Raw genomic sequence first — 26,306 nt, 5'->3', positions numbered from 1 at the left:
CTGAGAATGTTAGATATATACAATCTTATCCTAGAAATAAAGAAACTATTTTCAGGAAGTTAGAGTTTTGTGAACAGCAAAAATAGATGTAGGAAGCGTTTTCCCTCTTTAATGGATCTTCTAACTTCACTTGAATTTGTCCTAGTTCAAACTGACATCATTGATTAGTATTAAGTAAAGAGTACAAGGTTAACCATCATGGTTAATTCTTTGACTTTCATCTCTTCCATATCGATAACAACCAAACTTTAATCTTACTAAGGTGAAATAAAATATATAAATTAAATGACACTGTTTTAAAATAATTGTCTTTTATTTAATTGCAAGATTCTCTTATTTATTTACACGGTTTCACCAGAGTACCTAATAGCAACTTGTACTCAACTACGAAGCCAATATGGAATATTATTATTTGTCTTTCAAGTCTCAGGTGATTCACAACCATTTCTATTTTTACTTGAACAAAAGAGCATCTTTTGGCCTTTGAAGAAAAGACAAGATTGTTGCAGCAATATGATATGATGAAAGTCCTGCCTCTTCGATCTGATCTTGTGGTGGTCCATGCTCAATGTATTTGTCAGGAAGCATCATTGCTCTCCACTGTAGAAAACGTTCAAAAGAGAATTAGAATGAAATCATAGTTTCCATCTTATTATAGGACTCATAATCAAAATGAAATCATGGAAAATATGAAGTTATGAACCATTTTCATAAGTTCACCTTCAAAGGTCCATCCAGGATACATGATATGCTTAGGTAATGTGAAACATGTGATCCAAAACCTCCGATAGAACCCTCTTCCACTGTGATGAGAAATTCATGCTCCTTAGCTAATAGCTTAATGAGATCAGTATCCAAAGGCTTGCAAAACCTTGCATCAGCAACTGTTATAAAAATGTCTAGTGTTTTGAGCATTTGTGCAGCTTGTAGGCATTGTTGAACCATGGAACCATATCCCAGAATAGCAACTTTGCTGCCTTCTATCAAAATTCTACCCTTTCCTATCTATATAGCAAAAAAATTACAATTTGATTACTTATCTTGCAAGTATTCTGTATAAAAAAAAGTCTGTTAGTTACTTATACTAACCTCAAGCGGGATTCCTTTATTATTGAGAGGCAAAATGGACCCAATTCCATTGCCCCTTGGAAATCTAAAGCAACTTGGTCTGTCATCTATGGCTGTTGCTGTTGCGACCATGTGCATCAGTTCAGTTTCATCAGATGGAGCCATGACTACCATGTTGGGCAAGCAAGCCATGTATGTAATATCAAATGCTCCATGATGTGTTGCTCCATCTCCACCAATCAAACCAGCTCTATCCACGACAAATCGAACAGGTAGTTTCTGAAGATCTACATCGTGGACCACCTTTATATCCAATATAAACAATTAATGAAAGATGCTTTTGATATTAAAGTTGACATGCAAAAATAAAATCGATGTTTGGCTCTTTGCCATTTTATGTGTAGTGCTATTGGCTCACCTGATCATATCCACGTTGCAGGAATGATGAATAGATTGCACAAAATGGCTTGAGACCCTCTGCCGCTAAACCAGCTGCAAATGTTACAGCATGTTGTTCAGCTATCCCGGTGTCAAAGCAGCGGTCTGGAAACCTTTTCTGGAAATAATTTAGACCTGTCCCACCACCCATTGCTGCATGTATGGCTACTATTTTGTTGTCTATTTCAGCTTCTTTTATCAATGATTGAACAAAGTACTGGGTGTATGTAAGTGTAGAAGAGTTTTGTTTAAATTGCTCGCCAGATAGTGGGTCAAACTTGACAACACCTGAAATGTTGAGAGTATTAGCCTCCTTAAGAATTAATCTTCATAGTTATGTTAGAACATGACAAATGAAGTGTTCTCACCATGCATTTTATCAGCAGCTGCTTCTGCTGGGGGGTATCCTTTCCCTTTCTCTGTCACAACATGGATCAAAATTGGTCCAGGGGCTGGCATTGCTTTGACATTTTCGAAAATTTGGACCAGATCTTCAATGTTGTGACCATCCACAGGTCCAATGTAGTATAAGCCAAGCTCCTCAAAAAATGTAGAACCAGAACCACTGATCATACCTCTTGCATATTCATCTACCTTAGCTGCAACTTGGTGTGTTTGTCCTCCTATTTGCTTTGTGACTGTCTGTTATAGGTAAAATTTCAGTCAAATTCTACATTATATGGCAATTTGACATAAGAACTAAAACCATTAGCTTTTAAGAAAAGTTTGAGTGGTTTACTTTTGCAACTTCTCTAAGTTTGCGGAATTTGGTGCTTGCTTGAATTTTGCTTAGATTTCTACTAAGTGCTCCAACTGGAGTAGCAGGGCCATCAAGTGTAGCAGTTGGCAAAGAGACTTGCTTATTATCATTAAGTATAATTATCATGTTAGCATCAAGGAATCCAGCATTGTTCATGGCTTCATATGCTTGCCCTGCTGTCATTGCTCCATCTCCAATCACTGAGATCACGTTGTTGTTCTTTCCCAATAGATCTCTTGCTACTGCCATGCCTACCATTTTTTTGTAGCCAATAACAAAGAGTATTAAAAGTTGCTTTACACTTTTTTATGCTTGCATTTATTTCATAAAATGTATTTTGTGCTTTAAGAAAACTTACCAAGACCAGCAGATATACTTGTAGAACTATGCCCTGTCCCAAACGCGTCATGCACACTCTCATCTCTTTTAGGAAAGCCGGATAGTCCTAAACTTTTCTTAATTGTGTGCATCCTAGACCTTCTACCTGTGAGAATCTTGTGTGGATATGCCTACAACATAATTGTTTCTTAGATCCTCTTATAGAGAACACAATAGGATAATATTTGCTACACATATCACATGATGAGTCTGAGAATAGAACAAGAGTAGAAGAAGGTGAGTAAAAGAACATGAGAACAAAATATATGTGAACATGTTTTTACTTTCTAGTCTCTTGTCTTCTTAGAAGAATATAGGGCAAAATTCTCTCAAGCAATATTATTTATTATTTTAAATTATTTCATTTTGTTTGTATTGATGAAAATATGACCGCCTGTGAATATAATACAGGGATGGGGATCGTCTGTCCTTAATCATATCTCATTTTCTGTCTCAAGTTAATCACATATTGACATGTAAATAAAAGAATATTTTAAAAAACAAAAAATGATAAAAATTAGTATTCTGATTGACTTAATACATGAAATGGACATCATTTATAACAGGTAATCCTTGTCATAATAAGTGACATTTATGGAAGAAAAGATAGTGAAATCATACATGATAAGAAGAATAAGACCCCTTTATTTATATACTTTTTTGTGCTTTTTGGTTAGGTTTCTTCAAAATGATTAGATGAGTTTTAGCATAACATTTTTACCAAAGAGGTATTATTTTATAATAACAAAATTACCCTTTTAAATTTATAAAAATCACCACTAAATACAAATATTTTCATTGAAAGATACTAAGCGTAATATCTATATATTTAAGATTTAAGAGTCAATGTTAATTAAATACAAATGGTAAATAGTCCAATGCCAATGTAAAAAATATTTATATTATCGGTACATACATTTTATTTTTCATCTATTAATGCAAAAATAATAGTTTTATTATTATTTTTAAACCTAAACGAATATACTTTAATTAATAAAAGATCAAATTAGAAGAGTCGAGATTGCAAAACCTTGAAAATTGTTAAAGGATACATAGATTTATTTTCTATTGGAGGATTTATTTTTTTACTATATAAAGTAATGTCTAATAACTTAAAAGACAAATAGAGAGTAACCTGGTGTCCAACATCCCATATAATCTTGTCTTGAGGAGATTTGAAAACATGATGCAGTGCCACTGATAAATCCACTACTCCCAAGCTTGAGCTAAGATGTCCCCCAATGTCTGAAACTGTATGTACTATATCTGCTCTTATCTCTGCAGCAAGTTGTTCCAGATCCTGACAAATATATATACATTATATTTTAAATATAAAAAGGAAGAAAGGAGACACAAGTAATGGGAATTAAGACCAACAAATCTTTGTCAAATTTAAATGGTTAACCTGTATAGATAAATTCTTCATGTGGGGTGGATAATTGATTGTATCCAGCAATGGTGTTGTTGGTTTCTTGCCTGAGAACTTAATGTTCCACCCATCTTTATCCTTTCTTATAATTGTCCTTTCCCCATCATCATTGCTGCTTGTTGAAGCTCTCACGCAAAACTAACACATGCAATCACACATCATTATTTTTACCATGTTGTTGCATGGTCTTTTCAAAGTAAGAAAAAACAAGTTGATATGTTATGAAGGCAACTAAGCAAGAATTAAGGGACATAAAAGAAATTAGAGGACATACACATGGAGACATGGTATCTTGCTAAATAGTCAGTGTCTCTTAATTGAGTTTTAGAGGGGAGAGAGAGAAAAAATATATAAAAGTGATCAAATACACTTATAAAATGACTCTTTTATTTTCTTCTAAAAGCTAACTTGCAAACATTAAATAATAAAAAGAAAGCCAATTAAAAGAGTAGGAAAAATGTGTAAGTATCTAATAATCTCTTGTTGCTGTGTGGCCACTACTTCATCTTTGTGCCAGTCTCATCATCTAAACTTTAGCTTATTTTAATTATTAGGCTTGCATTGATCATATACATTTTTGTAAGGGGAAAAAAGAAGTGAGCATGTGATTAACCTACCTTTTTTAAGCAACCATGGTTTGGAGTTTGAGTTTTGTGAAATGGAAGTAGAAAATGGTTTGTGTTAACCAAAATGTTGGAGAAAGCCATGTTTATATGAGTGAGAGAGGAAGGATGAAAGGGGACAAGACAAAAACCAGAGCTGAGAAGTACTGTAGCAACTTATTCTTGTAGTTTTTTGTAAACTGAGGAGCTCCATACTTATAAAGTGTAGTGTGATGAAGGCAGAAACTTTTTCTTTTTAGTAATATTAAAATAATATTTTACTTTTTATTCTTTTATTTACATCTTCCTTTAATAAATGTAATAATTAATTAAGGGAGATAGATATTTGTTTTATTTTTATCTCTTTTATTCTTATGCAAGATACAAGTTGTTGATTTTGATTTTAAGAATAAAAATCATCTCATTATAAATAAAAGAATAAAATATTGTAATATATTGTTTGTGTAGCACTTTTCTTTCCCATACTTGAGAGATGAAAGATATACAAATAATTGATTTATTTCATAAATTATTTACTATTTTCTTTAAATAAATTCCCTTAAAAAAAACAACACTACTTGTACTAGATGAGGGTTCATCTCTAGTAATCCAAACTGAACCATGTTTGAATAAATTCAATGAACTAGGATGGATTATTTTTTAATCAAATTGAGCATGGTTTTTAAACATCGACGGAATATCTATTGATACACAATGGAAATATGCTATTATTATTGATAATATTGCATGTTGATTTTAGTGAGCATGTATATATCATGTTTGAAGATATTTTGTGATAAATTATATATTTTTGGAAGAATAATTCTAAAAAATGATTTGTGACAAGCAATATCCTTCAAGATATCATCTCCATAAATTATACTCTCACTATCCCATAAAAATTATAAAAGTTTATCAAAATAGTTTGTCCAGAATTAAGGTTATGATAATGGAAAAAATTGGAAATTGCATGTTTGTGATTTGATAATAAATAAAAGATGAATTAAAATAATATTTAAATAATGATTTATTTATTAAATAAAATATTAAAACATATATATTTATTTTGACCTTTTAACTTTTTAACATGTTCATGAAATGGGAGAGTAAATAAATGGATGAATGTAGATCATCTCTAATACTTAATAGTCGAATATTAGATGGAGATTGTGATATCTTTCACATATAAATTTTAACAATGTAATTTTAAACTAATTTTCAATAAAAGAAAATTAAAATTAAGAAGAAGAAAATTATCTTCATATTTCAGTACTAAACTTGAAGTATGAATAGGAGTTAAATTCAAAAATAGATATACATATATTGCTCGTTTAGGACTTTAGGTGCAATAAATACACAACAAAAGTTATAAGTAATATAATACATGACCGTAAAATATACGGAAGTATATGAGTTTTATACATTATTATTATATCATTTATTATTTATGTTTAATCACTGTTAACTTTTTAAAAAAGTAATACAAACGAATAATAGATAATGCATTAATCATGTATATATCTTTGTTATGACACACAAATATATTACTCTCTTAATATATACAAGATATTATATGTCACCTAAAACTTTTCTATTAACTAAATTCTAAAATAAAGATAATTCACGTGAACGACTAATAATATAATATTTGATTAAAAAATTCTTATATTTTTAATGCATATATATAGGGAAAGAATCCGCTTACTTCAAGAGTAAGTATTTTAAATTTACTCTCCATCATTAATTTTAGGGAAATTCTATGGTTTGAATTAGTGAATAGATCTAAATCATTAGATGTCCATAAAATTAATGGCTAGGATGAAAGTGAATTTAAAAAACTTTTATATATATATATAGACTTGTTCTATCTTCCATGGTTTATCATCATGCAAATAAATATTTTAATTGACTATATTAAAAATGTACTGAAAATAGCGCAAACACTGAAATAGTGTTGTAGTTACTTATAAATATAAGTTAGGTCGAGTCAGTATATTCTCCCTTAATGCAGAGACAAGTAATTATTTTTACACTTACATGTAAAGGTAAAAATGTTATTTCATTATATCTTAAGGATAAAAATGTCAAATCATATTACCTTTTTACTCAGAGTCAGACTCCTCTCCAGAGAGGATAGTGAGGTAAAAATACACATGAAAACTAAAAGACAATGACATTTTTATCCCTTAGACTTATACTGTATTACATTTTTACCTTTCAATATACATTAAAAACTCTAACTAGTCTCTCCAGTAAAGAGTAGTCTGATTCTTTTACTTATGTTTTAGGTATACTTGCCTCTCCATTAAGGATCCTAACACAGTTAGGTAATATTTGGAGAAGAAAAAATGATATCTGCACTGACTGACAGTATACTAATTTAAAAAATATATTTTCATACTTTTAGTCAATATACCTTGAGGATGCAGCTAAGTATGCTGGGTTGGTGTGTCCTATGTTGTGATGATGGATGAAGCTTGATGAATTGAGCATTTGTTTATGGTACACTAAGGAAGGAATAAGTTAATGAAAATCTTATAGGAAAATGTCTATACTATAATTTCTTATAGTAAATTATAATAATTTACACTACTCAAAACATTGATATGCGAATTCAGAACTTAGACACATTGGTGCCACAAGTATACACGCGAAATATATACACCGAGAAACATTTTATCTTTCAAATAATGCATCCTTAATAAATAATACAAAAGGTTAAACAAAGATTATGATAAGTTATAGTAATGTATATATAAAACTAAAACAAATATAACTCGGAGGTTACCATCCATGATTTGGATAGCAAAATTTTGATAAATCAATAGCCCTGTGAGTATTTGTCTCATACCAAAGGGGTAAAAAGGACGTGACATTGCTACTTCATAAGATCCTTCAATCCTCTTTTGTGTAGTGGCAGGTGGATTTGAAGGATGAACTAGTACAAGAGTGTAGAATTCTTTTGAATAGGATGTGTATGCCACTGACGCAATCACAAACATAAAAGCATATATATAACAACAAATTTTGATCTATTTTACTGTCTGTTACAGAGCATCCCAACAAGAAATTGGCACATTAAGGGAGATTTTAATTCAATAGATTATTATTTGATTTAAGCTACTACTTGCTGTGATGGACTAAGTGTAGGATACTATAAAAATTATACAGAAGAAAAGGTTGTACTACATCAAAGACAAAAGGCCGTGACAAATTTAGGCATAGACCACACCAAATTCATCATATGCATACACAGGTTGAGTAAAATACTAGAGAAGCTATTTACTAGTTGGAGAAGTGAGTCTATTTTCCTCTGAATCATGCTTCACACTGGAATCCCCACCCATCAATTCTGAGAAGCCCTCCACCTTCACAGGCGGAGCTCTGACAACGCCCGTGTTCCTAGATGCAAACAATAAAACAAAAAATCACATACTAAACTATAACTTAAAAAGGTCACCCTTAACAGTAGCATTCTCTTAATTCGATGAAACTTACGGCGAGTGTACTGGTGGAATCTGTAGGGAACCCATCTGTCTGAACTGAGTGCTAGATTGAGAATGGAAATTTGACATTGAAGCCATCTGCTGCTGCTGCTGCTGCCTAAACTGCATTTGAGAATGTCTGGAATTGAAGGCATTACCATCAGATGGTAAAATATCTGGTGGGTTTTCAAGCTTGACTTGAACCAACGGTCTTTCCTTATCTATATCCATAGCAGGGCGGGGAGTAGATGCTGGGCGCCTTCTGATTCTCTCTAAATGCTGTTGTTGCTGTTGCTGCTGCTGAAAAGCCAGATTATGAGATTGAATAATCTGTTGCATCTGTGGATGTATCTGTCTCTGTACCTGAACCTGCACATCAACCGTACACTGTAGATTATAGAAACCATTAAGTTACCACCCAAATGGGAAGAATGAATCTAATAAAAAAATTCAATTGCAATGTAAACAAAACAAAATGACATGAACTTAAATATAATTATGGCACTGTGTAATATAAGTTGGACATTAGGTAAAATTGCAGCATCAGAGATTGAAGATGGCATGCGAATTGCAGTGGACCTAAACACTCGTGCAAGAATCATGACCGGTTGCATGGAAGGCAGACCTTGGGTTACAGCATGGTCCCACTGGACACATTTCTATTTAAATAACATACAACTTAAAAGAAAAACATTTTTCAACAGATGCTATAAACAATACTGGTCAAAGCAATAAAATCATAATTAAATATGAGGCACATGGTAATTGTGTTTTATAAAAGAACCAGGTATATCTCCTAAATAATTGAAGGATTTTCAGAGGTTTCAATAGATTTTCTGTGTCTCCATGCCTATTGGCTACACCCTTATTCATGTTCATGCTTCACACTAATACAACAAATAGATTTACGAAAATGTGTATAGAAGTAGATATAAGTACTTGTGGAGGCAGCTGAAGGGAACTCTGTTGCTGTGGCTGCACCTGTGGCTGAATTCCATGAGCTTGTTGCTGACTTTGTGGTGCACTATTCTTGGATCCATCCTTAACCACATTCATTAGCGGTGCAAAATTACTACAATTGGGAGACGAAATGTGAAAATACAGCCATTGCATGTAAATTAAATCTTGATTTAAAAGAAAATTAAAAATCAGGGTAATGTTGCCTAAGAATTGCACAAGATTCAAACATACTTGCAGAAAGGATATGGACCTCTAGGCAAATTCAACTTATTCTTTTTGAGGGGGTGGATAAGTTAATTTCCAGAAAGAAAACATTAGTTTAAACTCACCTAAAACCCAATGTTGTAAGAAACATCTTCAGAAGTTCAATGGCCGAGCACTGTTTTCTATAACTATCAGTAAGTACTTTCAGTTTTTTCCCCAAGTCATAGATGTGATCACTCAGCACATCAGAAAAGAGTTCAATTGGAGCTTCCATGGCAGCTTCAAATCCCACACCTGTCAATACACGTGCCACTACCTTTTGAGACACCTTTGATGCTTGCTCAAGGCAGAGCAATTCCTTGTTTCCCTCAGGTCCAAATTTTCCACGGCTCAAGCTTCCTCCATGGTCCATGTTAAGATACTCAGGCCTAATACCAAGCCTTTCAAGCATAACAGGACTTCTACTCGTAACAGGAGGTAAGGTATCAAGGACTCCATATAACTTGAGCTTAGGGTTAATTTCCACTCTGTTTGTCGGTGTAAGTGCAGTTTCAGGTACACAGTTGAATGTATACATAATTTCTGGAAATATGGGTGAGTCATCATCAACTAAATTACCACCATTTTGTTGCACAGCAGATGCATGCTCTGTAACTGAATTTCCAAAGCCAGCACGCTGATCTTCCTTAAATGGTAGACGCCTTCTCTTATGACTAAGAGTATGTGTAAGATAGGAAGCCATCTCTAGTGGTGAACGCTGCAGTGAATCTCTGTCTCCCAAAATCAACTTCTTGTTCACCTTATACTTGTCAATGAACTGATCATACCACGTTTCAGGAAGCTCTCCATTCCTATATCTCTGGGACATGCTATCTAGCTCAGAATCAACATATCTTGATCGAGCTCCAGAAGCTGTTTTGGATTGATTCTGCATTATCAGTCACCCATGTTGGACGTATAAGCATTAATAATGGATTAAGGGTAAATAAATATATGCAGAAAACAAATCTTATTGTTTTTGCCTCATTTTCCTTACAAAATCTTGGAAATAGGAAACAAAATGAAAATGATTAGATAATATAAACATATAATTGAAAATAAAAACACTTTCAGAAATGAAAAGAAAACAGCTTTCTTCTTGGAGGAGAACTAGAAATTATAAGAAAATGACGTTCAACTCCAATCATCTGTTAGACACTAATTATCATTAGGTACGCATGTATAGAACTATTTTCAAAGATAGATACATGGCGCCACAACCTTAGAGACAAAGTGGGGGGAAATTACATTGATCTCCCTTGAAGTTTGGTTATTGTTTCAGAAATTAAACCAACCTCCTGTTAAGGTTTATGTTATCATTAAACTTCCCCATCCTAAATGAATAATGATTGAAAATGCACTGATCTAGCTTTAACAGAGGCGAGTGTTAAAACTTCAAACCATCATAATAGTGGGTGTAATTAAACAAAACATCAACGCAAACCAGTGTAATTTCCCATAAAATCATGATTGGTGTGGGTAATGTACAATGTTGATACCCCAAGAGTTAGTGCAGTATGTAAATCCATTTAAACAAAATTCTAAACGAATAGAAAGAAGAAGAAAAACCTTAGAGGAAGTAGTAGCCCCTTGAACCCCATCATTCTCGAGTGTGAAGTAAACATCATCAGCGTGCAACTGCAAATCTGCAAATAATAACAATTATACAAAAAATCAAATTTTTCAAAATCAATTCCTTACTCAAGAAAGAAAGAAAGAAAGAAATAATTGAACTCACAGAGTGGATTGAGGGATGAAGGAGAAAGGGGATTATTGGAATCGGTGTATAGAGAAACGGAGGCTTTATCGAAGAGAAGGGCACGGACCCTAAGTTGAAGTTGAATGAGTGCCCTAGATTTGGTGGGGTCGGGTGTGATGAAAGAGTCCCAAACGGAAGGGGAAGAGAGGAAGGGAATGAAGTTAGGGTAGGTTGAATCACCTAACCAGGTTCGCCATAACCCAAATGATTCTAACTTCATCGCTAGCTCGTAACCCTTACCATCTTCTCCCAACAGATTCATCACCGTTGCACTGTCACTTGGAGGAGTATTACACTGTTCAATTCAGTTAGTTCTTGTTAATCAAGTGTTTCGGTAGGAGGGAGCGAGTGAAGCTGTGGAATGTAAGCGTTGAAAGTTCAGAGATCAAACACCAATAGGGTCTTTGGTTTCTTGTGCATTTAAAGAAAATCGCTTCTAATAAAATATTTACTTGAGCTCAAAGGTTTTATTTCTAACATCATATTTCTTTCATAGGGTATAAATATATTCGAGATTAGTTTTTTTTTACTGTATCACCTTACCTTAATTTGTTAGTGCAGGAGGATATCCTCAATTATACAAACAAAAAAAATTAAACTCACTTGGTTTGATTAACAAAAGTTATGATAATATTTTCAACCCTACTATTATTATTAGGTCATGTTAAGTTGTTTTATTAGCATATATCTTATCTTTCTTAAGGATATATTTTTTATACAATATATTATCAGGGATAGCAATATGGGTTTGGCTCGATGATTCGGTGCGTATGAAGTGTCATTTTAGTAGGCTAGACTGGGGATTTAAATCATTTTAGTAATAAGGGACGTGACGGGTCAGCCCATATTTTGGCGGGTCAAAGGTGGGTTGCGTCAGGTCAGGCTGGCTCGTATTGTCACTCGTGGTTGTATCTCTTCATGGCAACCCATGATCAAATTATTTATTCTAATGATTTTCATTTTGTTATGAAACCAATGTCAAGAATATAATTATCATTTAAATATATTAAATTTCATCAACAAGAATGTACCTATGAAAATTTAATCAACCGATGATCAAGAATGTAATTATAATTTATTTGTTCTAATGATAATGTAGACGATGATGAAGAAAAGATTTGAAAGACATCCATGATGGTAGTAATAGAAAGAGTAAATTACACTGACACTCCCTGAGTTTTAGCAAAATTACATAAATCACCCCTCAATTTTTTACACCTACACAAATTACCCTCATTTTTATACTTTCATTACACTAACCACATCTGAACGTGAAATAAGTGTAATATTTTAAACAAAAAATGTGATAAATGCAATTTAGTTAAACAAAACATAATATATTGTGGAGACAAGTCCAAAAAATATATGAGTTAATACCTATTTATCATTTTTGGTTTTTATACGATATATTATTATAAGAGCGATTTAAACAATATCTCTTTAGAATTGTTGATGTATTTTGTAACAAAAAATAATAAAGATACATTGATTTGTATATTATTTGGACTTGTCTCCACAGTATATCATATTTTGTTTAACTTAATTGCATTTATCATATTTTTTGTTTAAAGGATTACATTTATTTCTCATGTAGGGGTGGTCAGTCTAATGAAAATGTAAATATTAGGGGGTTTTGTGTAGGTGTAAAAAAATGAGGGGTGGTTTGTGTAATTTCATTAAAACTTAGGGGGTGTCAGTTTAATTTACTCTAATAGAAAATTTGAGGCATTTTTTTTCCAACAGAGTCTCTAATGTTTAAAAACTTAGGAGTTAAAAGCTTTATTGTGAACTAGAAGTCTAAAAGTTTAAGATTATATTGATTTTTGTTTAGAACTTATAAGTTTTAAACCAAGACAATATATTATTGTGATATGGTGGACTTTGATATGTGATTTTTTTGTTTTAAATGACATTTATAATATGTAATGATTATTTATTTTTGAAATTGTGATTGTATTAATTATAAATGTGTATTTTGAAGAGAAAAACGGGTTAGTCTGCCAGCTTGCTAGCCTTGTCAAATATAAATTAGGCTAACATTTTTAGTTATTTTAACAATAAGAATCGGGTTAGCCCATATTTTGGCGGGCCAAAAGTAGACCGAGCAGGGTCGGACTGACCCATATTGTTAGCCCGTATAAAAATTGAGTTAAAAATAGTGAGCATGATAAAATATTGTTTCCCTTAATATCTCTATACATGAACACTATTGTCACCACCATACTGCTTCTACAATCACTCTGGATCGATATTATCATATCATACTCTTATCTTAATAAAAATATTATCCTGTCATAACTATCAAGTGTTGAGCAAAGTCTCCTATGCACTTGTTCTTACCCTTTACTATGGTCCCAAGTGATTATTATGTGGTAAATCAAAATGCTATAATTTTTGCCGACCATGTCCAATTGTTCATTTGGCCCAAGTTGAATTTGGGGCTATGGAGTTTCCTAAATTTGAATCCTTATTTCCTTCTTCAGTTTGGGCTTTGGCCCTTATTGTACCGAAAATTTGAAATTATTGATTTGAGGCAGTGATTTTGAAGAATCATGAGCTCAAATTGAGACTATAAATGGAAAGTGTCCTGTTTCAAAGGTAAGGCAGACCATAACGTTAAACAAGATGGTGATATTTATATATGACGAACGAACTCAATCTCTGATAGTTGAACCAAAACTCACATCAAATGACAGTAGTGTTTCTATACCAAAAGAATATTATGGCAAAAACTGTTGATTACAAATTAATTTCTCACCCCTGACGTCAATTTATGATTCTTTTTTAATAAAGTAATTGATATCTATAATAATAACAGTATAGATTTATCTTGATAGGTGGCTACATTGATCAATACATAATGGTAATAAGCATAAACAAAACAACAACATTTTCTTGGCAACCTTTAGGTGGACTTTGTGTAATTGAAACTTCTTCTTCATGGAGTTTAAATCTCTCGTATTGGGTAGAGATTTTGACATGTGCTAAAAATATATTTATATTTATTTTTATATTAAATTTTTTGAAAAATTACAGAATCAATTTTCCCTTTACTTTCCACCACTAGAGGTCTAGTATAGGAGAGATTAGCCTAATTCTTCTAAATGGGGCACAAGATAGGAAGAATATTCATTCTCTCCCTAAGCTTGTTTATGTTGTCATTATATTCACACCCCTTCCATGGTAATATATCCTAAAAAGTAGTTACTATAATTTCCTGGAGTAATTAAAAATCTCATATTAGATAGTTTTGTATTCTTCATCAACGCAAACAATAGATTTTTATTCTCTAATATATCATTCTATGCATGCAAGCCTCACTTGATATCAAGATGGGCCAAATCGATGGCAGCCCTTCTAAATTGTGAACTTTCCTAAATAAGCCGCATTGTTATCATCCCCTAAAGATCTTTTATATATTTTAACTCTCTTGAGTCCCTCTCTAACTCTTTAAGTTGGTGCCCCACCTTGAATTATAATTACCAAAATCGGTCAATACTAGGCATTGGACAAAGACTTGGAAGCATTGGATTTCTTTGATTGATATATTCGTTGGTTTAGTTAATTAGTTTGAAGTAGCACTTCGGTTTAACTCCTTCATAAAAATACAAGAGGGTCCCCACAAATCGTTATGCTCCCGTTTGACTCGTGTTACTTTAAAGAAATCAACGAAACTCAGTTAAACCACTTCCCTAACTGAAGTGACATGGGTTACTTGGTGAGGTTGGTGGGAGTGGCATGGTGGGGCTTTAGATTAAATCCTTTGGGAATTGGCAATAGAAAATTACATTAAAGGGTTTAGTTCACCAACTTAACCATGCATGCTGTCCTTTTAAATAAGTGCTTTAATCTCTTGCCTGTGAGAGTGACCGCATTTTCAGGGAAGATATCTAATATGTTAATACTACATTACTTTGACTTTGAGGTATAACTTAACTAACAACATCATAACACACTTAGAAGTGGATACCTAACTAATAAAATATTGGTCTAGTTGTATAAAACTCTGCTAGATTTGTAAGATGATCAAAATGTTAATGATTTAATTTCTGAGAACGACACTTATTGACAAGGACAACTACATGTTCCGAAAGGATTTGTTTATGCCCTCCATTTGGAACCTAGGGAAGTTAGTAAAATATCCTAAGCTTTTTCAACGTGGGTTGAGTGTCAGTTTGATTTTTGTTTATGCCCTCTTTTTAGAACCTAGGGAAGTTAGTAAAATATCCTAAGCTTTTTCCATGTCTGTTGAGTGTAAAATCTACCTACTCAAATTATAATTTTTTGATACAGTCAATATATCATTTATAAATTCATATATATTACTATTACTAAGTGAACAATGACTAATATATGATAAATAATATACCAATAATATAAAAAATCTCTTACTCTTATACAAGTGGTACAAGCATTATTTTCAGATGTCGGCTTTTGTACATAGCTTGCACCTTAATCATTTGTTATTTGGCGCGGGATATGCGGGTGCAATTCAAGGGGCGGGACCGCAGCTCATGTCCTGATCACTTGACATTCATCACTTGTCACTTAGGAGCAAGCGCCAATATAGGTTATCACTGATCACGGGGTAGAGAATCATGAACTCAAATCCAATTATTGCACCGTGGTATATATTGTGATGTTATATTTTTTATAATAAGCTATTTTATAGAAAGTGAAATTGTTTAGATCCTTAAAACTATGATAAAATATCATGATACAGTGTTCCATCATGATTATCTAATATGGTCTCCCTTTTAGCCGAGCAAAAACTAGATATAACCAGTCAAAGGATTTGGTTGGAGTCATTCCCCTTACACCAAACATTTACAATGATGCTGCTAACCAAAGGTACAAGCACATGGGTGCTCATGAATAAACATTACTGACTCTGTCCTACAATAAAAACTGGAAAGGTCTAATCGATGTCCCTCTATACATATATCTGAAGGTGGAAAATTTACACATGTGGTGCACCTTGACCGAAAAATTACGGTTTTGGTGCACCTTTTAAAAAAATTATCAAACTAGTATAACTTTTTAGAAATCGGCAATGGGATTGCCGATTTCTGTAAAAAAATTTCTCTCTCCTCCCCAAAATCGGCACTGGGGAGGGAGTTTTATTAGGATATAATTTTTTTTTTAAACTCCCCCCTAAATCGTCAATGGGGGGAGTTTTATATTTTTTATTTTTTTTTTATTTTTTTTCTATCCCTTAAATCGGCAACCGGAGAGTTTTTGATTTTTTTTTAACTTGCGAGAGTTATATTATTAGTTTTGGGGTTTAACTTTTCAAACACAAATCCTAACAACACATAACATAATAAATTTTTGTCAACCTTAACCCTAATAACAGAACACAATAATGAAAAACACACATAATATTTTATAAAATATTATGTGAATATTATGTGTGTTTTTCATTATTGTGTTCTGTTATTAGGGTTAAGGTTGACAAAAATTTATTATGTTATGTGTTGTTAGGATTTGTGTTTGAAAAGTTAAACCCTAAAACTAATAATATAACTCCCGCAAGTTAAAAAAAAATCAAAAACTCTCCGGTTGCCGATTTAAGGGATAGAAAAAAAATAAAAAAAAAATAAAAAATATAAAACTCCCCCCATTGACGATTTAGGGGGGAGTTTAAAAAAAAAATTATATCCTAATAAAACTCCCTCCCCAGTGCCGATTTTGGGGAGGAGAGAGAAATTTTTTTACAGAAATCGGCAATCCCATTGCCGATTTCTAAAAACTTATACTAGTTTGGTAATTTTTTTAAAAGGTGCACCAAAACCGTAATTTTTCGGTCAAGGTGCACCACATGTGTAAATTTTCCATCTGAAGGTTCTCTTCATTATTTTCTTCCCTTGCTTGCTCAAAAAACCCAGACAAATAAAGTGGTCAATGTCAAAACCTACTCATCAACTATGTCCCCTACTTATAAAGTGGTTATAATTGCCATTTTTGGTTTTCGGATTAACAAAAAAAACATGTGTCTAACTTTTTCGGTAAATTTGGCTAACTTCTTAATGTAAGAATAAGTTTTAAGATTACATTTGGGTCAATCTGATTACCATACACACTTACTCTTTTATTTATTTTTTAAAATGTTTATATTGCAGGTGATTCAACATTTAGTATGCCTATTCATTTTTAAGAAGACAGTTATTTGTTTAAGATACTTTCTATTTATTAAAAGTTCTCATCCTGTGATAATATTTTAGCCTCCTCTCAAGTTTAGTATTGACTTTTACTAAAGTCACTTATATGCGGCCTTCACTTAAAAGTGAGTGTGATTCTGAAATGAATATAATGTTTGACTACAATATTTTTTTTATGAATGCCCTAGTAAACATAAACTTATAGATCCAAGAAAATTTACTCTATATTAATTCAAATAATGTAAATGATAGATATAACCAAGATGTATAATAGTTCAAATAATTCAGAAGTTGTACGAAAATTATTGGAAAATTGCTTTATTTATCCAATAAGCTTGATGAGATAATGACATGCTAAACATGCATGGGAAAATAAGTTTCATTGAGTAAAATATACATTATAAGGGCTCATAAAATGCATTAAATAAAGTACAATGACTTAGACAGAGAAAATATATGCTTAACTAAAATGATATTAGATGTTTAAGTTAGGCATACATTGTTAAATCATCCAATTTACCAGTCCTAGTTAAATGACTAACTTGGGTTTGATAATTTGCAAGAGCATATTAGCATGTGTCCTTCTTGGTGCATGAGGATCTTTCTCCAGTCCCATTGTTCCCACAAATTAACTTTATCATGCACTTTCTTATCATGCTTTGACCAAATTTAGTTGTTGTATTCTTGAATTGTGATGAGGTTATTTAGCCATAACTATTGCTCCTCCAAAATTTGTTTCATACCTCCCAAAAATTTTAATTTTCCCAAAAAAATGTTAACTTTTTCCATGAAAATGTTATCTTTTTAGTAAACATTGTACTCAAAAGGCAACAAATAAGTTTTATCCACTAAGAGTGTTATCAATAACACCAAAATACATGCATACCTAAGATAACACAAAAAATGTTACCTTGAACTAAAAAACAGGAAAGGAACAAGGAGTGAAACGTCACCTACTCATCAAATTTATTAAATGTCAAACTCATAAAAGCAACTTTACCGACGGTACGTTACTTTCAAATTTTGAATTCGAAAATGAATGAAACTACTTTATTTATTGGATGACAACTTTACCCCGTCAAAAAATATAAACCAACTATATGCTCAAACCAATTAACGTAATAACATAGAGGTATAATAAATGACAAAAAAAGAGTGCAATGACAAATTTAATCCTTAAAAATTCAAGTGTCAATTATATAAAATGTCTATTTTGGTAATACCATAAGCCCATTGCATTCTTATATAGATAATAGAGATAGTAGATAGATAGTAGATTATATAAACAGTAGATTAAGTTGGATAAAAGGCAAGGAGCTTAAAATGTTAGACAAAGAAGCATCTCTTGATGAAACAAGTCATAATTTTCCTTTCAAAATCTTTAATTGGATTTGTATTGCAGTTGCCACGTTCAATTCGGTAGGGCATAGTTGGATATTATATACTGAGACATGGTTTCCCCATAATATGGCTACGCAAGTTCCCACTTCGCAGGTGCTTTTGTCCGTTAGTTGCGGCATCAATCGCGAGCTCAAAAAACTAAAGTCCTAGATTGCATCAGCTAGCAAACTCCATTTACGGAAACAATAAACTTTATTATGAGAAAATAATGTATCTCCTCATATCAGACTTCTCTAGTCAGTAAAAATATGATATGTGTGCTATTTTATTTATTTTTAAAAATATTTTTATAGAAAATGATGAAACATGACACGTGTCATGATTTCACTGGTAAGAGTAGATAACTTATCTCCTTATACCAGGAGATATTCCATTCCATTGTTTTAATGTAGTATAATCTTATTAACTTTTTGGGTCCATTTTTTAGTAACCACTAAATTTTGGTTTGCCAATGTAAATGTATGGTTTATTTAGTTATACATAATAGAATAATTTGATTTGGAAGATATTTAATTAATAAAACCAACAATTGAATCATTATATCAATATATGAGTACCCAAATTGATTTGATAATCATATTCTATTTGTTGGGAGATCTTCATTTATGATTTACAACATTTTTTCATGGGCTAAGTGAAAGAAGTATATATGTGAGTTTAACACCACTCTTGACCAAAAACCTTAAGGCATTAGGTCTATAAATCTATCTACTTATATGCTATTTAACTCATCCATACTTGCACCGCCGTTGGCTTATTCTTTCATCAACGGAACACGCCACCTTGATCTCTCATCAGGAAGACTTTGACACAAGGATCCCTCATGGATCTACCGACCACGTGTCGCTTCAATACTCCATTGAGTCGTCGAACTATTGACTCTGATACCACTTGTTGGGAGATCTTCATCCATTGGTTACAACATTCCTCCATGGGCTAAGTGAAATAAACATTTAAGTGGGTTTAACACCACATCTTGACCCAAAACTTTAAGGTATTAGGTCTATGAGTTCATCCACTTATATGCTCTTTAACTCATCCATTTTTGCCCAATGTTAGACTTCTTCATTCACACTTGGAAGTGTGGAAGGTTTGGTCCAATTTTAATGGCCACGAAGATTGTGAAATAACTAGATTCTTAGAATGACCAAAATATAAAGGGTTTAATTATTGAAAGCGACACTCGTTAGGAATGATAACCGAACACTCTTAAAAAAATTAGTTCATTTCTAAAAAGATAGGGAATACTTTGGTAGTAGAAAAAATATAAAGATGGTGAAATAGCTAATGGAACCATGTTGAATCCCTTTCCTATAATGAAAACCAAGCTATTAAATCCAACAAAACCGGCTTCATGCCAGACTCACAACATAAACATTTTTTTCCTGGGTAGACTCCACATCATAAACATATCAATAAAAAAAAGCCGAAGCAAAACAAATAGAAATGAGAAACGTGTATAAATATAGTAAAATTTCCAATGTTGCTTCCCAAGTCCCAAAGCTAGTTTTTGCATGATCCTCTCCTTTCCAAGAATAAGCACCGCTCATAAGACATACCAATTTAGAATCCTCCTATTCCTCCTTCTTCTTCTTCACCTTCTTCTCTCTCATTCCCTTTGTTCCATTTGGTAGCAACCTCCATTCATATCTCTCTCTGGCTCAGGACCTCACCATATGTAAAGGAAGGTTTTTTCATATGTGACGTGAATAACTTTTACTTTCATATGTTAGGTACGGGCAAGAGTTATATAACATGTAAGAATTTCAACCTTCAGATAAAACACTCCATAACATAAGCCATGTCTATTAAGGTAACCTTCTATCATTGAAATCTTTTCGGTATTGTATAATCTATAAGTTTGTATTTGTTTATTCATTTACAAAACAATAAGAAGCAAAATGAAATATAATAAAGTATGTTCTTTTATTCCCCTGTTTGTTCTGTAACGGGTTTGCACGGTGTTGTTTTGTTTGTGCAGTAAGTGAAGCAGAGGGAAAAAGGAGAGAAAACCCAGAAATGGCGTTGAAGGAAAATCACAAAAAAGAGAACTTTTCAAGCGATGATGATTCATCTCCAAGAGGGGTATTTGAGACCCCTGTTTCAGGAACAGAGTCAGACAACAGTGGAAGCAGCAGTGACCGTTGCGTTTTTCCATCGGAATGTTCGCCGCCGGCGGAAACGGCGGATACACGGCGAGTGGGTGGATTTGAAGGGCACATGCAGCAATGGAAGTCAATGATTGACGTTTTGACGTTTAAGTCTGTTAGAAAATTTACGGCTTTTCCTATGCTTTCAGCGAACCATGATGTTTCGAAGAAAGGGTCGACGAAGAAACTTGCTCGTATTCGAAGCGCAGAAGATACAATAGATATTGGAGCTATTCCTACGAAGCCTTCTTGGAGAAACTTTGATTATGCAGAGCTTGCAGCTGCTACTAACGATTTCAGTGACGGTAAGAACTATGTTAATTTTGATTGTTATTACAACAGTATATTAGATTATATAATACAGTGAGTTCTGCATAATAGATAGGTTAAACACATAAAATTCAAGGTTCATTTCCTCTTGCAGTGTCACTAATAATTATTATTATTCTTCGCGTTGTTTGTTATTGTTAATTAATACTTCAAAAATATGAAATCTTCCAAAAAAAATAGGTTACGTGTTAATCTAAAATTGTTTGATGGGTGCTATATTTTTGTTTTATATACGAACATTTTTGCTGTTTTCAGTTTTCTGCAATAATAACATGAGTAATATAATTTTTCATTTGTCTCACAAAACTCTGTCTCTTCCTATCTTTATCTAATCAAATTATATGAGTAATATAATTTTTAATTTATGACTTTTCTATTTAATTAAGTGATGTATTTTAATTAGTTTAGTACACTAATTAGGACAGAAACCGAGATAGAGATTTCATTCACTATCCCACCTTCAATGCCATTTAGCTTGGGAGTTGTTTTAGGTCATGAGCTAGGTTTGGGAGTTTGTTGGCGCCAAACTGTACTGTAGAGTAGACGACCTTTTTGACCAAACCATCGGTTTTTGTGTCTGCCTACGACTTGTTCGCAGACAAGGACAGAACCAGCGGCAAACCTGTCAGCTGACAATAACAGGGCAGCCCAAAGGCTCCAATTTAGTGGGGTCGGGAATGCTGTGGTCAATTTGGTATTAACATCTTATGAAGTGTGAATTAATTGCATAAAAAATCTTATATTCTCTGTAGAATAAACTATTTACTCATGAACAGGATTATCTACCTTAGTGGCGGGGAAGGTAGAGAGTATCTCACTCGGTCTGTACTTAGTTTTTGATATAATGATCCAGATTTAACATGTGCTCATTTTTTTACTAATTAAAAAATATTACTTCATCTTCTTCCTCGTCCGCACCAACACCACAACTAAAGTTCTTTCTCCAATATCATACCCAGCTGAACCACCAGCCAAAGAAAAAATATACATCAAGTTATGCTCTTTTTAATTAATTACAATAGAGTGATCACATACAGTTCAGGAAAAGAAAATATTTCCCATACATCCACTCATGCTCTGCACCTTGTACGTCTTTTTAGGTGATCGCATTATAAAGCATATTAATATAGAATAATTAATGTAATTTAAGTAGCACCATTCAGAAAAATGGTCGTTAATGCTGTAAGAAAAAAGCTGAGGTCAACGTCCCGACACATGACTAGCAGTTAGTGGAATTATTTAATCAGGTAGATGTAGTAATCAAGAAATGTGATGAATTTTGTCTGTTTCATTCTTTCAATCCTCCAGGTTTATGTTTATTTAACCTAACAAGATTTGATCCGTAATAATTCCAAAATTATAAAATAAAAATAAATAAATTACTTGACAAATATATAAGTAGTGTGCAGATAGGTATTGGGTTTGGCCTTTTTTTGCAAAAAAAAAGGTCCATGCTTTACAAATATAATAGAGTGACGCAGACCAATGTTCATATAGGAAAATAGTTGTGAAAGTAGCATTCCACCAAGTCTAAATATAGAAAAAACTATATTAAAAAGCAAATGTGATTGCAGTTAGTTACCAAATTATAGTCTATTTGTCACGACCTAAATTTTAGTTGGAAGACCGGATCTGCAACTTAGGAATGATTTAGAATGCTTGTAAGTCATTGTAAATATGCTTGTAAAACAATTTGGCAGGCCTCAATACTTGTGAGGCACCTAATAATAAGATTAAAACAATTAAGATAAAATTACACAAAAACCTGACTTTTGCTTAAATCTTGGCCCATAGAGAACATGATTGGGAAAGGTGGCCATGCTGAAGTGTACAGGGGATGCCTACCAGATGGCCAAGTTGTAGCAGTGAAGAGGCTAATGAAGAATGAAAAGGATCCTGGGGATAGAGCTGGTGATTTCTTATCGGAGCTCGGGATTATTGCACACATAAACCACTATAATGCAACACACCTTGTTGGTTTTGGAGTAGAGCGTGGCCTCTACTTTGTCCTACAATTTGCTCCACATGGCAGCCTCTCTTCTGTGCTTTTTGGTGCGGCACTGCATCCATCTCTTGCTTCTCGTCATGTCATGAGTTATCCCTCAGTTCTTGCACTTCTCATACTATTTTGCATGGCTAACAGGTTCTGAATGCTTTGAGTGGAAGAAAAGGTTCAAGGTAGCTATTGGGGTAGCAGAAGGGTTATTGTATCTCCATCAAGATTGCCCAAGAAGAATCATTCATAGAGACATTAAGGCCTCAAACATATTACTCAACGACAATTATGAAGCTGAGGTACTTTTATAGCATCTTATAATATAAATTCTGAGTTCCATATAACATTAGGCTGTGTCTATTTAAAAATGACTTGTATTATAAAGTATCTTGGTGCATTCTTAATGTTGGTCACACACTCTCACACATGCTAATCAATTAATCGAGTGCTTGTAGTAAATTATGCCTAATGAAGAATTAAGATTCTTTCTAAACATACAAGGCAAGGAAAATTATTAACTCTGTAATGAACTTCAGATTTCAGATTTTGGACTAGCAAAGTGGCTCCCGGGTAAGTGGTCTCACCATGTTGTCTTCCCAATAGAAGGCACATTCGGGTTAGTACTGCTGCAATCTGATTAGCTCTTGTATATTTTCTTTCCATTGTTATTTCATTTTCTACAGCAGTGGGGGTATTGATATTATTGCAGGTATTTGGCTCCAGAGTACTTTATGCATGGAGTTGTGGATGAGAAGACTGATGTATTCGCGTTTGGGGTATTGCTGTTGGAGCTTATAACAGGCCGCCGAGCAGTTGATTCTGATAGTAGGCAAAGTCTTGTGATCTGGGTAAGTCTTCTTAACCCCTTATGTCCTATGGAATATCGGGAGTGAATTTCTCGTTTGGATGAATGTAAAAGGCTTCCCTGTCATAAACTAACTCTGAACTCTCCAAAAAACTTCAGCAATAATCAAATTTATCTAACATCATACTTCAGCATAAACTGTGCTCAGTGAAGGCATGTAAATGACTTTATTATATATCTATCATGCCAAGGTAGACAGTGCTCACACTCATATTTATCATCCGCTGAAATTCACTTTTATATAATTTTTTCAAATGGCAGTAGCAATGATCAACTTATAGGTCACTTGGTCAAAGAGATCTTGATACTATGTCATAAATTAACCCATATAGAAGCTTAAGCTATTGCATCCTATTCATTTGAGAAAGAAAAAAGATGACCGTGACCTCTACTGTTTTCAGGCCAAGCCACTGCTTGAAACAAACAACATCAAAGAAATAGCAGACCCCAGGTTAGAAGAGGAATATGATCCTACTGAAATGAACCATGTCATGGTAACAGCTTCTATGTGTATCCACCATGTATCCTCGATGCGACCATACATGAATCACGTAAGAAAATGAGTTATATTTGCCATACATGAATCACATATATGATAATGGAAGCTGACTTTTATGTATATTAGGTTGTGAAGTTGCTGAAGGGTGAAACACCTATAGAGCTCAGACAGAGTTCAGGCCAATCAAAATCACTATTGTTAGAGGCATGTGACCTTGAAGATTATACTTGTTCTAATTACTTGAAGGACCTAAACCGCCATAAGCAATTACTCATGGAGTGATACCTCGTTATTTCTATATGTTGTTTGCTACAATTGGGATTTACTAGTTTTTCTCATGAGTATTTGTTTTAGATTATGGAATGATCATTGTAGCAGTGTATGTGGCTGAATCCAAAGTAACAAGCTTGTGTTTTTTCCTCAAAAGCTTAGTAGGCTTGTAAATTTGGCATGATCTTGAAGGTCCATTAGTGCAGAAGAGGTTGTTATAGTTTAGGCTTTGGGCATTAATTTTAAAGCCTGAGATCAACTATTTCTCAAGCAGAAAATGTTATGTACAAATTAAGCACCATTGTGTTTGTACCTTTGACTCTGCTATGCCATTCAAACTTTATCAGCCTCCAATCAAATACGTTTTGTTTCTATTTGTCTATGATTTGAAATTATGGAAGGACATTGGAAACAACAGAAGTTAACATTTGATATAGTGTATGTCATACCTGATATTTTTTGCTACGCGACCTCTTAGAGTTGCTACTAATTTTATGATTAAAAATATAGAAAAATCTTTAAAGCACAATTATATTAGGCTGAGGATTTTTGATATACAGGTTCGGGAGTTGATTATGAATTGAGAAAGGTAACCGTTCGCCCGTAATAAAACAGTACCCTGACTAATTGCATAAATTGAATACCCTTAATTTATTTAAATTAAATTGTTTAAACAAAATATTTTTTTATTTTTTATTTGTGTCTCACAAGTTCATATTGCTTCTACGTATTCTCGGGTGCAACAGGGAAATCAAGATTTACTTCTTTTAAAAATTTAATTTGGTTGGATTTAAAAAGTTGAATTTACTCAAAAATGAAACTAATAGACGAAGAGTCAACATTAGTTGTTTACCTTCTTTTTAGTTCGATAGATAGCAGAAGCAATACAAATGACCACGATCGGTTCTCAACTTGAAGCAAAGAGATAGACACAATACGAGTTGTAACATAGACATTATATTCAAAAATAATTAAAAATTTATTATTATAATTATTACTTTTAAAATAAAGTTTAGAAATTGAGATTAATAGTGAATGAATGAGGTCGTAGACCTTCTTTCTATTTTCAGAGAAGTTAGAGACGACACGAACCATGATTAAAAATTTATTATTTGATTTAATTATTATTTCATTTAAAAGAATGTATCAGTATCATTTGTTAAAAAATTCGTTTCACATTTATATAAAGTATAGCATTTTTGTGTCGTTTTTGAAATTCATTTATTGAATAATTTTTAGAATAAATAATATAACCTATATAGTGAAGACATGCATATGCTGGTTTGTTAAAGGTCAAGGTAAGGATGAGATATTGATATTATAGCCTTGTCTTATTATACTTTGTGTTGTGCTTGTCCACTGATTTCAACAGGCTCTTTTCTTTCCATTCAATCCACAACGTTATAAGCCTAATATGATGTAATCATATCTTAAAACCTTGTAAGCTCCATTGAGTATTGTTTACTCTGTCATACACCAGGCTGACCAGAATCATTAAGACCAGTGGTATAA

At 32.9% G+C, this 26,306-nt stretch overlaps 3 protein-coding genes across 3 annotated transcripts; 1 reads left to right on the top strand and 2 right to left on the bottom strand.

Annotated features, from left to right (window-relative positions):
- On the bottom strand, nucleotides 366-4,801 carry LOC109333071 (probable 1-deoxy-D-xylulose-5-phosphate synthase 2, chloroplastic). The gene is made up of 10 exons (XM_019568329.1): nucleotides 4,691-4,801; nucleotides 4,050-4,211; nucleotides 3,780-3,944; nucleotides 2,625-2,775; nucleotides 2,246-2,517; nucleotides 1,875-2,148; nucleotides 1,487-1,794; nucleotides 1,090-1,371; nucleotides 721-1,005; nucleotides 366-600 (listed from the first exon to the last, which is right to left on the bottom strand). Exons 1-10 carry the CDS (start codon nucleotides 4,778-4,780, stop codon nucleotides 454-456), a joined length of 2,136 nt encoding a protein of 711 aa, XP_019423874.1. The 5' UTR covers nucleotides 4,781-4,801; the 3' UTR covers nucleotides 366-453.
- On the bottom strand, nucleotides 7,823-11,528 carry LOC109333072. The gene is made up of 6 exons (XM_019568330.1): nucleotides 11,102-11,528; nucleotides 10,933-11,009; nucleotides 9,450-10,252; nucleotides 9,100-9,232; nucleotides 8,174-8,529; nucleotides 7,823-8,077 (listed from the first exon to the last, which is right to left on the bottom strand). The coding sequence occupies exons 1-6, from the start codon at nucleotides 11,382-11,384 to the stop codon at nucleotides 7,954-7,956; spliced, it is 1,776 nt and encodes a 591-aa protein (XP_019423875.1). The 5' UTR covers nucleotides 11,385-11,528; the 3' UTR covers nucleotides 7,823-7,953.
- On the top strand, nucleotides 20,076-25,106 carry LOC109332111 (receptor-like cytosolic serine/threonine-protein kinase RBK1). The gene is made up of 9 exons (XM_019566941.1): nucleotides 20,076-20,314; nucleotides 20,418-20,497; nucleotides 20,666-21,139; nucleotides 22,959-23,216; nucleotides 23,308-23,459; nucleotides 23,697-23,776; nucleotides 23,870-24,008; nucleotides 24,427-24,576; nucleotides 24,651-25,106. The coding sequence occupies exons 3-9, from the start codon at nucleotides 20,704-20,706 to the stop codon at nucleotides 24,804-24,806; spliced, it is 1,371 nt and encodes a 456-aa protein (XP_019422486.1). The 5' UTR covers nucleotides 20,076-20,314; nucleotides 20,418-20,497; nucleotides 20,666-20,703; the 3' UTR covers nucleotides 24,807-25,106.

Source organism: Lupinus angustifolius, chromosome LG18, assembly GCF_001865875.1.
Source record: "Lupinus angustifolius cultivar Tanjil chromosome LG18, LupAngTanjil_v1.0, whole genome shotgun sequence".
In the NCBI taxonomy this organism is placed as follows: Eukaryota; Viridiplantae; Streptophyta; class Magnoliopsida; order Fabales; family Fabaceae; genus Lupinus; species Lupinus angustifolius.
Note: the sequence above shows the minus strand (reverse complement) of the source record. Positions and strands in the feature narration are given on the sequence as shown.